A 13,407-nucleotide genomic window follows, 5' to 3' on the forward strand; every position below is an offset into this window, starting at 1 on the left:
AAACATGTCTATATGTTCAGGTAGACATAAAGAAGTTCTGGAAGAAAAGGGAAAAAAAAAATCTTACCTCCTAGGGAGGAACTAGAAATCACAATTTTTTTCTGCATACTTTTTTTTTTTGCATTGCTGGATTTTTTATAATCCTATGTGTATTATTCTATTGATAGTTCTCAAACAATGTTTATATGGCTCTTTCACGTAAGATACCCATATTTATTCAAAGAGCTTCCCTCCTTATTGTCAATCTGGATATAGAACAGCCACCGTTATCTCTCCTCTTCCCAATTTATGACTGCAGTCCTCTCCCCCTGCCTGTAAGATGCACTATATTGACATGTTTGTGATTCTATAGTGATTATAGATTTGTGATTATATGTACTTTGCAGCCCACTTATGTCCTTTAATGTTGTGTTTCTGCTGCCATACCCTTCTGGCCATGGGCCTTGGAGCCGGTATGGCTTCTAAGACCTGCGATGGATCCTCCCAGGGATTCGGGAAGTGCTTCATATTCAGCAGGAATTTAATAACTGCTTATTCATCGGCTCATTGCATGGATAATTATATGGTGTTATCATGGAAGTTCAACAGTGTGGCACACAATACGATGCTATACATATCACACTCCAGAATACAGCATACCAAAAGTCCAGGGGCCCATACATAGGGTTTCTTCTGCTCCTTAAATACATGTGACCAGTTCAAGATCTACATAGTTCAAGCCACTTGAAAAGCCAGCAGCAGTCAATGATCAGTGTCTCTGGTGTTCATCTGGACTGTTCTTATCCCATCATTTCTTGCTGCCTCTTTACCCAACTCCTAGATTCTACAACTCAGCTACCAATACCTACTTAAGGACCCCAGACTCCTTTTGAATATATTTCTCTGGTTTTTAACCCTTGACACTTACTTCAATATGTGGTCTATCCAGACTTCCCTCTAGGAAGGAGCCAGGCTAGCCACAGCCCCCAGGGAAGAGAGATCAGGCCGACTTGAGCAAGTGCATGTTTTAGCTATCCTTTGTGATACTGAATGGTCCCAGGCGCCTGGTTCTCTGCTGTCCCAGTGTGAATAAAGCTAGGGGACACTGACAGCTCAGCAGAAAGTCAGATCCCTCTCTTGCCTACGACCTGTGCAGACAAGAGGAATTGGTTTTGGCTGCAACATTAAGCTAAGAAAGTGGTGAAAAATCACACAACACAGAGATAAGTTTTTCAAATGGAGGGCGGGACGGCTCTGTGACCTTAAGGGTCAGCTTCCATGCTGGAAAGAAAGCACTGGAAAGAGAGCATGAGCCCGTGTTTCCTTTATTTTATAGCGGGGACATCAGAGGCAGGGATAAGACTTCAAGGGTGGAGTCTTGCTTCATGAGGTCTTGTGGTCAGCAGATTGATTGACATCTTGGCAAGTCACACCCATCTGAGGTGCTGTGTGGGATCTTAGGCAGAGCTAGAGGGGCAGGCTCACCTGCATCATGCAATCACTCCCTGATCCCATGGAGCCCGCAGTGCCAGGCCTATCCCCTCATTTGGCTACAATGCACAATAGCTCACACACACAACCTGTGGACCGCTTGTGACAACCTTCTCCAACAGAATTAAGCAGACATGTGTTTGTAGATGGCCCATAAGTCCCCTTTGACTGCTTTAGAGTGTAGAAATGCAGAGTGTAGAGAAGATACATAGATTCAATCCAGGCAAAGGATTTAGGCTTCCTCTGTGTAACACCAAATTTTTATATTAAACACATATTTTAAATGAAGAATAGGACATTGAAGAGCCAGGCTATGAGCAGTTAGCACCTGCTGTAGTCTCTGTAGTCCCCTCTCCTGGGCTCATCCAGAGTCCCAGCCTTGTTGAGGGCCGGCCTAAAGACTCGGGGCACCCAGCACAGATCTGGTTCCCAGCTGCCTCATCTTTTAGCACCCAAGTACCCAAGCCTTCCCTCCAAGGTATACAGTGGGAAGGCAACACTAATCAGGACTCAGAACTTAAATAGAATGGGTTTTCCAAGAAGAGAAGGCAGACCTCTACCACAAAGGAGCCAAAATAGATTTCTAATAATATGTCTTTGCAAATCAAACATTACACTTTGGACAAAACTGGTCTAACTGCCCAGTTCTCAAGAAAGGCTTTGGGTGGTTTTTCTTTCCAATGAAGAGTTTGCTTCTTATCACCCTCTGTTCTTGTGTCTGACCACTTCCTTTGTGACCAACCGGCCACTGTAAATGTGTTGAGGTGTAGGGGAAATTTTTTCCCCTGCATTCAAGTTGCAGCCTAGGTGCTGGTCCGCCTGTGAGAACCTGCTTGCCAGCAAACAGAAAGTACAGCTTCAGAGGAGCCTGCTTCCTCTTCCCCTGAGTCACTGTCACCTGTTTTTGCTTGGTAGGTAGGCCTGGGTGAGGTGAGGGTCTAGAAATGCAGTCTAGACCAGCATCCCAGATCAGAGAGGGTGAGAGACAAGTAACAGGTTAGAAAACCAGGACAAGGGAATCCCAAGCCTCCATTTACATAACTTTATAGATTACAAGTACTCAGAATGTGGTCAACCCAACCTCTCCACCCATTCTTGTCTAGTATCTAAGCTGGGAGATATGATTTCACAACCTTGCTTGTATCATGGCTGTTAGAAATCATTTTCAAAACAAAATAAAGACCACGAATAGACTTTCATATCCTCTCCCGACTAGCAACTCTTCCAAAAAAAAAAAAAAAACAAACAACTCCTGTGGCAACATCTATTCTGCTGATTCCCAGCACCAAAGCGGATATGGAAGAAAGGCCAAAAGAGCTACAGCATTTAGGAATAAATATCAAAGTTGTCCAGCTCTTTGCGGCTCAGTCGGGCAGGGTTACGGGCTCTGGACTCTCCTGCTCCAACCTGCAGAAGAAAAAAGGGAAATTTCAGACCCTCCCAACAGAAGATCCTTATAATCATTCTATGGTGTATGAATTGTTATCACTGTTTTATAGATTATGAAAATGAAATTCAGAATGGTAAAATAAATTACGAAGGGTCAATGACTAGCATGAAGTAAAGAGGGGACATGAATCCAGTTTTTCTTCCTTCAATTCCAGGGATCTTTTAACTACTCTGTGCTTCTTTGTAACCCCCCCACATTACTTTGGGCCCACACGGTATCCTCTATACCCCTGGACTGTCTGTCCAGTTGGCTTTAATATAAAACTATAGCTGAAGGGCCAGGAATATCAGAAAGTACCCACCTTCCATCCCCAATGCAATCAAAGACAACATGACATGGATGGAGGCTTGGGTGTGGTATGATGCTAACAGGAAGAGGTGACATCCATGCCTGAATTTCTTTGGGTAAAAATGTGAAGGTAAGGGCTCGGGACATAGCTCCATGGTAGAGCACTTGCCTAGTATATGCAAGCAACCACTAATACTACCAAAAAATATATCTAACTTACAGCATTCTGTGAGCATTAAATCAGATAGCTCATGTGAAGCCAATGGCACATTGTCTTATGTATAATAATCCCCCAAGAACTGTCGAGTTCCTCCTCTCTCCTCCCTAAATGGCCTGATAGGAATCAGTTCAGCTACCAGGCTCAGTAGTCACCTTCAAACAGTGTCTTCCTTAGCAGAAGCTGAAGATCATCCACATCCAGAATGGTTCCCAATGTCATGCTAATTTAGAAAATCACTTAGAGTTCCTTATTTTCCCCTCTCTGGATTTTTCCCACCCCACCCTCACATACAGCCTTTAAATGGAGATGTCTAATTTGTACTCAATAGCCTGGGAACTAGACTGGGGACAGTCCTAATTTAGAACACAAGGTGAAAGTCAGATCTGAACACCTGATGTGACATTGGGGGAGACCCTCACTCTCTTTGGACCTTCATGTCTTTATCTCTAAAGTGAAGATTTGGATTTAAAAACCCCTACAATCCTACAACTATGAGACTGTATGGATGACCTTTTCATAAGTACACCCTTCATGGCTTGTCTTCAGGGCTGTGGTATAGACACTAAACCCACTCAGAAGAGTTCCAGAATCTTACCTCTTCATAGATGGAGCTATTGATAGAAGGGTCATGGTTCCTCTCCTTGCATCTGGACTAGAAATTCAGAGAGCAAAGAATTACGCATTCGACATCAGAGATGTCCTATTCCTGACTAACACAACATATTCCAAAAGAGATTCAAACCCCAGAAGTCTCCTAAGCTTTCCTCAACAAGAAAGTGAAAAGAATCTACCTCAAGAATAAACAGTGGTATTAATGGTCTCCCAGAAAGCACAGTACATACTGGCCTATGAGATGACATTTCTGAACCAAAGCCAGGGTTTAGTATCCCATACCCAAATAACCCTAAGTCTCACACACAAACACACATTCCCAGGGCATATGCACACACATGCACACACACACACACACACACACACACACACATATGCCTCAGACAGTTCTAATGCAATTATCATCCCAAACCATGTTTCTCTTCAACACACTTTCCCATAATGTAAACACAACGTTTTCAGAATGTAATACTAAAGCATGTAAACAGAATACCTATGAGCATCTGGATGTCCTTGGTTGTAGCATATAATTAAAAATCTCTCATGGTGAGTCCAAGTTGGTTGAATGACTTATTGAAAAGAGGTTGAATAAGAAGTCTGAATATCCATTCTAAATTCCTTCAAATACATAGTCCCTAACCTATATGGACTCCCACAGTTCTGTGGATTTCCATTTTCCTATTGTACCATGGAGTAGCTCATGGCTTCATACTGCAATTCAAGCCATGGAAACACTACTCTTCCCATCCTCTCCCATACCAAGTAAAAAGGATGAGTAGAGCATTAGGAAACTCAGCTCCAAGGTACTAGGTATACCCAAGAGCTATGAGCTCAGCTTGGAGCAGGATGTGAGTGGAACATGACTGCTTTGGTCCAGGGTCTTCCACCAGCAAGTGACTGGCCAGAAAGTTAGCATTGTTTTCCTCTAACCCAGCCCTCCAGCTGCAGGCCCTAAGTCCTTCCTTTGCAAACCTCTCCAATATCTTTCACCACAGCCTCAGCTGGTCTACTAAGGATCCTGTGGTCCTTCTGCACAAAGCACCTCCTTCCTGTCCTTGTCCCTCGCATCCCACAAAAGCCCTAGAAAATCCTATAATCCACTATTCTCTGAGTCCAGAGATGTCCTTATCCTCAAGGTAGAACCCTAAAGGCATTTTTCCTCATTGGCCCATTAACATTGAAACACAGTCATTGAATGGAAGCTACCCAGATACACACCGTGGAGGAGCACTCACTGTAGCATGCACACACACTCTTGCAAACACATGCCTGTGTATGCACATGCAAAATACACATCTGCATCAATCACACCACACGGAGGAAGAGACTTACCTTCCGGGAAGGCTGTATAACTGAATACAACGTATTTGTAGCTTCTTTTGATGTGGAAGAAGAAGGCTAATGAGAAAAGAAATAAGAGCATTTCAGAAGCATAGATCCAATACAACCCTAGAAGGATCGTTGCTTCCATCACTCTGCCTATACCCTGCCTAGACAGAAGCTTTAAGTGTCAGTAAAAAGAACCCTGAATTATCCAGGAGGCCATGAGTCAACGCGAATGCTAGTCCCACTCTGTTACCAAGGGTAACTACTATTTGTTGAGCAGTTATTTTATACATGCATTCTCCCCTAATTCCTATACCACTCTCATAACTTAGGAACAATCATAAATTTTCCCCTGCCACAGGTGAGGCTACAAAAGGGTGAAAAGTCCAAATCAGACAGAGTATAAACAACGGGTTCAGGATTCAAACCCAAGACCCCCCAGGGCTTTTTTCTCAAGGAGGCAACACCTCCTGTTGGCAACATATCTTCTGTCTCTGGACCTGAAACTAGAGTCCTCCAGGGCAGGTAACCATCCTCCTTTTAAGGTACTCCAGAGGAGCGATCTCATCCTCACCCAACACCCTAAGCTGAGAGGAGCTCTTCCTTGAATTTTATCCAATCCCTCTCCTTGAATTTCCATGTGAATAAAGCCAGAGAACTGCAGACATCAATCATTCTTGCAATGGATTTTCTGTGCCCCACAGCTCAGCCACCAAGCCTAAGATTTGGTGGCACCTAGGCTTGTATAATTTTATCAAAATGGATTTTACTGTCATGTATAACTAATAAGAACCTATAAAATAAAATTTAAAAGGTAAAAATACTTTTTTAAGAAAAGAGTCATTTTATCAGAAACTTTTCAACATTGGCCACAAGGAAGCAGCATTTTCCTTGGGAGATCTCTCCCAGCCTGGGTTATCAATAATTTGCTGATCAATATTAGATGTGTCTCCTGTCCATGAGTAAATTTCTGTAATCCCAGGCTATTAAAGGTGAGGTAGAAGGAGATGGAATGGAGATTCAAAAACCCATTGGGTTTGGTTCTGCTGCTACCGAGCTATGTGGCCTTGAGCATATTATCCTGTTTGCTTATCTGTGGTGTGGGGTTCAGACTATAGCTAAAGCATTAAGACTATTTCAAGAGGCTGTTGTGGGAGATTTACTAAGAAAATGGATGTACTGTTAAGTCTAAATAAGACTAAAGAGACCAAAACAGATCTAGTATTTCCTGAAAACAGGTATTAGAGGTAATGAGGATAAATTGTATGAGAGCAGCTCCAATGATTGATGCTGAGAGCCATAGCCAAATAGGAATGATGCATGGCATTTTGGGTTCAAAGGTGACCCTGCTCAGGGATTAGGGTAGCTCCAGGTTTAGGGTGGATCCTGTTGGGAATAGGGCGGCTCCAGGATTAGGGCGTATCCTGCTGCCTCAGGCGCCCGCTCCTTTGGAGTTCCCGTGGATTTCTCGCGGGGTTCTGAGAGTATTGGTACGCAGAGCCCGGTGGAGGGAGTATATTTTTCCCAGAACATGCGTGTAGAGTGCCTGCAAGAGTTCGGGAATAAAGAGTTGCTGTTTGAATCTACAAGGCTTTTGTGGTGGCTCGGTTATTTTGTGCCCAGCCAGACTGCGGCATTTGGCGGCCCAGGGAACGCCTGAAGATTGGAGGTAAGTGAAATTACTCGCCCCTGAGGAAGAGCGAAAGAATGGGTGACCATTTCAAAAAACAATGTGTTCTTGTTTTGATTTATTTTGTTTTTATTTCAAGTTGCCTGTCCCTAGTACTTTCTCAGGCAAACTGGGGAAAATGGTTGACTCAAAGTTTAAAGTTGTTCGCCCCAAAGAACAGAAATTGTTAGAGGAAGGAGGCACCCCAGTAAGACCAAGAACAATTAGGGCATATGTTGATACAATACAAAAATGTAGCCCATGGCTTTTTAAAGAGAAGTTGTTGAATATATCACAATGGGACCATCATGGTATCCTGTAGAAGAATGTTTCTTCAACAAGAAAGAGATGGCTAGTTCTGTTTACTACACTTGTCAAAGATCTTGGTTTTTACAGACATCTAATTAATTTACAAAGATAAAGTGTTGAAACATCAACCACTAATATAAAATGAAGTACTCTTTACTTATTAAGTTCCATAATGTAATATATTTAAACATTATGTGTGTTTTCATAAATTGGTGAATGGAAAAATGTTTAATATTGCTTTGTGTCTGTGTCTTTGCTGAAACAAGGTTACTAAGAGTTAAGATTCTATCAGGTGTAATTTATATACAAAGAGTATAAGAAGTTTCAGTAAAAGCTATTCAAGATGTGGAAATATATTTTAATATGGAAGGTTAAATAAAGAAATGTTTCTAGATGAGATAATCTTTGTGTGGTAAAGTAAAAAGTTGTAAAATGTCTAAGTAAGTTGCAAAAGGATTTAAAAGGTTAAGTTGAAGGTGGTTAAGATGCCTTCATGATGGAGGAAAGATTGCATCATTCAAAGCCTAGTTAATCTTAAAAGCATTACTTTAAAAAAACATGAAAATGGAAAGATAATAGGATAAAAGCAATTTGGATAAAGAAGATTAAAAATTTAAAGTGGAAAACTTTAAAGATAAAAGTACAGAAAGGTTAAAAAAAGATAGAGAAGATGTAGGAAGATAAAAAATATGTAGGAAGACAAGAATTTTAAACCCACAAAATAGGAAGAAAAAAAACTAGGAGGAAAAAAAAGCAACTAAGGGTAAATATACAAACCTTAGAAGAAAACTAGAAGATAGAAACAAGAGGATTTTTCTTCAACAAGAAAGAGATGGCTAGTTCTGTTTACTACACTTGTCTAAGATCTTGGTTATTACAGACATCTGATTAATTTACAAAGTTAAAGTGCTGAAACATCAACCACTAAATATAAAATCAAGTACTCTTTACTTATTAAGTTCCATAAGGTAATATATTTAAACATTATGTGTGTTTTCATAAATTGGTGAATGGAAAAATGTTTAAAATCAGTTAATGTTTTACTTAACAGGAATCCCATACAATCCACAGGGACAAGGCATAGTTGAAAGAGCTCATCAAACTATTAAAATGTACTTATTAAAACAAAAAGAGGGAATTGGGAAGGGCTATATATCCCCCAAAGATAAACTTAAAATAACCCTTTTTACTCTAAACTGTTTAAATTTGGATTCATCAGGACTTAGTGCTGCAGAAAGGCATATGTATCCAACAAATGTACATAAGCCTAAGGTATTTTGGAAGGATATTCTAACAGGACAATGGAAAGGTCCTGACCCAGTGATTGTCTGGAGTCGGGGTTCTGTTTGTGTGTTTCCACAGGGAGAACAGCAGCCGATTTGGATTCCAGAGAGATTAATTAAAGCGATTTCTACAGACCAAAAAGAAGATGATTTGACTCAAATCCATAACAGCTGATATCCAGAGCTCCAGCTTGGCTATTCTTACATTTGCAACAATGATTAACCAGGATGCTTTTTTCAATATCTATTTTATTATTGCCTTTTCCCACATCATAAAGTTTTATTTTATTTTTTGAGCTCATACAGACCTAGGTTAATGTTTTTCTGATCAGTTTTATTTTTTTCCTGTGGAGTTTTTAAACATTGCAATGGAGATTTCACCTGTGTAAAGCTACAAGGCCTTTACAAGGCCTTTACTATTGTCTTATGTGTTATACGTTTGTGTGCACACTTGTGTCTTATGTGTTGTACATTTGTGTGCACACTTGTGTTTTGTGTTGTATGTCTGTATGTGTGTATGTCCATATATCATATATGAGGAGCGCTCATGAAAAAATGGATCTGAATTTTTTTTTATTCACGTGATTTTAATGGTTTAATTTAAATTGGGTAAACAGCTGTTGAGGATTGTTTTAATATGTGTACAAATAAGGAGGTTAACAGATCTGTTTGTTTACTTTCACCTTTCCTTTTCATTATATTCAATAATTCTGTTCAGGATAATGTAAATTGTTCAGAAAATTGTTTTCTTAGTACCTGTTGGAATGTTACATAATTTCTTTTTAGCATCATTGCCAGAATTCCTATCTTCATCCCAGTGCCGGTGAAGACAAAGATAAAACCAAACTACAGCTTCTATGATAGCTATCACAGTAAACTGTATAAACTGATGCATCAATGAATAATAACTCAACAAGTAATGCTCAATCAAGGAGTTGATTTACTTTGGGAGGAAATGGACATATTGATAGATTCCTCCGCTTTGAACTGCTTGCAGAATGTGCCTGGACTATGTATCACTTGTATGCATTGTGAACTATCTGTTGGTGCAGCAAATTGTGATAGTGCTGGCCTATCTTTGCTGATGGTATCACTGGTGATACAATTTTTCCAAAGGAGCCGTCAATTGGCTTGGTGTCACGGCATTTCTGTATCCTCCTCCCTTCTGCTAGTGATGGTCTAAAATTTGGGGGCCAACAGAGGTGAGGCAAAGAACCTCACCCCCCCCACTGGCACCAAGGCCAAATTTGGGGGCCAACAGAGGTGAGGCAAAGAACCTCACCCCCCCACACTGGTGCATAGGCCTATCCACAAGTATGGCTGTATGCTGGACCGGTAGTCAGTGACGGGTATGATCCAATTGCAGTGGTACCAACCTAAGACAGGAGGCTGACGCCTAGAGGTTAGCTCATCCAATGATGGGTAAGGACCATATGTTGAATTGGACAACCTAACAGGCAAGGTCCCTAAGCCACATTGCTTGTTGTTTAATTAAACAGAAGGGGGTAGATGCTGAGAGCCATAGCCAAGTAGGAATGACGCATGGCATTTTGGGTTGAAAGGTGACCCTGCTCAGGGTTTAGGGTGGCTCCAGGCTTAGGGTGGATCCTGCTGGGAATAGGGCAGCTCCAGATTTAGAGTGGATCCTGCTGGGAATAGGGCTGCTCCAGGATTAGGGTGTATCCTGCTGCCTCAGGTGCCCGCTCCTTTGGAGTTCCCGTGGAGTTCTCCCAGGGTTCTGAGAGTATTGGTACGCACAGCCCGGTGGAGGGAGTGTATTTTCCCAAAACGTGCGTGTAGAGTGCTGGTGAGAGTTCAGGAATAAAGAGTTGCTGTTTGAATCTACAAGGTTTTTGTGGTGGCTTGGTTATTTTGTGCCCAGCCAGACTGCGGCAGATTGGAATCAATAGAAAGAGGGAAAAATTGAGTTCCCTAACAAGGTTCCCTCTCCTACAGACAATCTGGGCTAGACCTTCTGCCAAGTGTGGGAAAAGGGAGAATGTCTGCATTGGGTTTTCCAGCTCTGTTAAGATACTCCAGAGGTTCCTCAAAAGATTAGGAATGAAAACACCATATGATCCAGCTATATCACTCCTCAGTATTTATCCTAAAGAAAATATTAAAGTCAGTATACTATAGCAATAATGCAAACTCATGTTTATAGGAGCACAATCCACAATACCAAATACCCTAAACTAGGAATTTAGGTGAATTAGACTGAGAGCCTTCAAAGACCTAAGTGTCAACAGTTAATTCCTGCACTAAGGGCTGCAAGACTCTATCTTACATCAACTGAATGCAATGGAACCAACCCTGGTGTCCGTCAATGTATGAATGGATGGAGAAAATGTGACATGTACACACAATGGAGTTTTAATCAGAGAAGAATGAAATTATGTCACTTGCAGGAAAATGGATGGAACTTGAGAGCATTATGTTAAGCAAAATAAGCCAGACTCAGAAAATCAAGGGTTGTATTTTTCTCAAACATATGGAAGTTTGAGAGGAAAAGAAAGATGTGGCATAGGTGGAAGTCTTATGAAAAGAGATGGGAGATCAATAGAGAAGAGGAAAGGACCAGGGAGAAAAGAGGAGAGGAAAGGGGGAAATAATGGGGAAAGTACTGGCCAGATTTTATTGTTATATTATGTGCATATACAAATATATCAACAGATTCCACTATTGTGAATAATTATCATGGACTCATAAAAAATATGGAAAATGACACCAGAATATACTGATCTTTTCAACTTGTTAATGCACCTGAAGCCAAGCTAGGCTCTGGACCCCAGGAACACCCAGATCCTGCCATTGAGGGGTGTAAATTGGGGACGGGGCATTAGGGAGCCGCATAGATGGGAATGGAAAGTATTAGAGAAACCAGAGTGGTACCTGGGACTGGATCACAGAGTAAATGGTGATTCCTTCCTCAAGGGCTTCCTGCTGCTGTAGAAGAAACAATAAAGGAACATGAGGTGACATGGGTAGACAGCGGGGTCTGTCCAGGTTTCGATTAAACAGGGAAAGATAGAAAAAAAGAAGCCTGGGAAGAAGGTAGCAGGACTGGGAAAAGCCTCATCAATGAACACCCCAGGAGGGGGAGAGGCAAGAGGAGTTACAGGAGGTCACAATGGAGCAATTAGTGTCAAGAGCAACTAATGGCTCTTGACACTAATTGTGTGACTGGATTCAAGCAATCCTGTCCATTGGGCACCCCTGTCCCTTCCTTTGCTTTGATAACTTAGAAACCCCTCCTTGCCTTGGCTGACTTGAGGACTAAATTTTCCACATAACCACTGATAATGGGCAGAACTCCAGGCAGAGCTACGATCCGAGCCGTACCTCAGGGCACCAAAATTCAGAAGGTTTAAGCATTTTAAAGAGTCGGCATTTTAAGCCCCCCCCCCCTTCAATCTATGTTTCATAACCAGCTTGCCCTTGGCCTCAAGCCAGTCCTCTTGGCAGCTGTGGTGCTGGGTGGAGCCCTAGACCCAAGGCTAAATGCAGAGGGAACACAGCCCTTCCGGTCTCCCTCCCTCAGGCCTGTCCCACAACAGATTAGAAGTGGAGATATTTCACGCTGCACATCCCTGGGCACATATTTCCAGATGGAGCTCTGCTGGGGAGCCAAAGAAGGTAAGCAGCGTTCATCAGACAAGATGGAAGCTGAACTCCCAGACACAAAAAGCTAAGAGGAAGAGAAATGTCAAGCCATCTTTGGAGGCCAGAGAGTCATGGGCATGTGTCAAGAAACAGGAGTTGTTTGGTTTTTTTCTCTCCTGTGGATGGTCTCCAAAGTGAGACCACATGAAACTTGGGATTTAGGCCTTCAAGCTGGGGTCTGGAGACAGGGACAGACCCCACAGAAGGCTGAGGCTGGGCAGAGAGGAACCTGAGTCGGAAGCAGTGTAACAAGCCTGAGTCTCCAACAGATTTCTTTTTACTCTAAATGGTTATTTCCTCCTGTTTTTCTTATTTCTCTAAAGTCATCTTCATTTGGGGAGAGCGGGGAGGTAGGAGATAAATGGCTAAAGCTAGATGCATGTGCCCTTAGGAATTCGTACCTGAATCTGGTAGTAGTCAAATTACCTCCTCTTTAATTTTCACACCCCAATATTCCATTTTGGGGGCAAAGAAACAGGCGAGGGGAGCTGCCCCCATTCCCACTGAGGAAATAGACCTGAGGGAGGCTGCCTCACGAGGCCTCGTCTCTGTGACGAGAAGAGGAATTCCTCATTGTTGCCTCCTCTAGCCAAGCACCCAAAATGGCAGTGGGAAATGGGGCCTTCCTCCCCGCTCCCACCTGCTGCCCACCAGTTCAGTAGGCACTGCCTGATCCATCAGAGCCTTTCCCCAGGCTTGTCACCACATCCTGCCTGTGGTACTGGGGGCATCTTCAACCCCCCTGCAGCTTCCTCTTTTACATCCCTGGATGACAGGAAGAGGTGGCCACCACCCAGCTGAGAGCTGGTGAGGGAGGCTCCTGGGGGAGACACCCAGGGCTCATCAGTTTAAAATCAAGCTGGTGACTCTCTCCAGCACCTCAGCCAGACTCGGGCCTCTTCTTTTCCAAAAGGCTGAGAACATAGATCAATGAGCCAGTTACAGAACTGTTATGCTTTGGCTGGTCACACTCCCCAGACCAGGGTGACAGTGAAAAGCCCCACCCGAGTAAGCTCTTAACTGCTAGAGAAACAGAATTTGTGGTCATGAAGTGGCACCCCCTTTCTCCACAGAAAAGCCCTCTTCACCATGGCTGATTTTAGGACTGTCAGCAAAA

General features: G+C 42.5%; 1 protein-coding gene across 1 annotated transcript in view; it reads right to left on the minus strand.

Annotated features, from left to right (window-relative positions):
• Window positions 1–2,006: 2,006 nt before the first annotated feature.
• Window positions 2,007–13,407, minus strand: part of Cd244 (CD244 molecule) — a 29,319-nt gene continuing 17,918 nt past the window's right edge. Inside the window, exons 6-9 of the mRNA XM_076862179.1 lie at window positions 11,520–11,573; window positions 5,373–5,438; window positions 4,024–4,080; window positions 2,007–2,877 (exon numbers count right to left, since the gene is read on the minus strand). Coding sequence (XP_076718294.1) covers window positions 2,797–2,877; window positions 4,024–4,080; window positions 5,373–5,438; window positions 11,520–11,573 — 258 coding nt within the window. The 3' untranslated portion in view covers window positions 2,007–2,796. The remainder of the gene's footprint in view (window positions 2,878–4,023; window positions 4,081–5,372; window positions 5,439–11,519; window positions 11,574–13,407) is intronic.

Source organism: Callospermophilus lateralis, chromosome 7 (genome assembly GCF_048772815.1).
Source record: "Callospermophilus lateralis isolate mCalLat2 chromosome 7, mCalLat2.hap1, whole genome shotgun sequence".
Classification (NCBI taxonomy): domain Eukaryota; kingdom Metazoa; phylum Chordata; class Mammalia; order Rodentia; family Sciuridae; genus Callospermophilus; species Callospermophilus lateralis.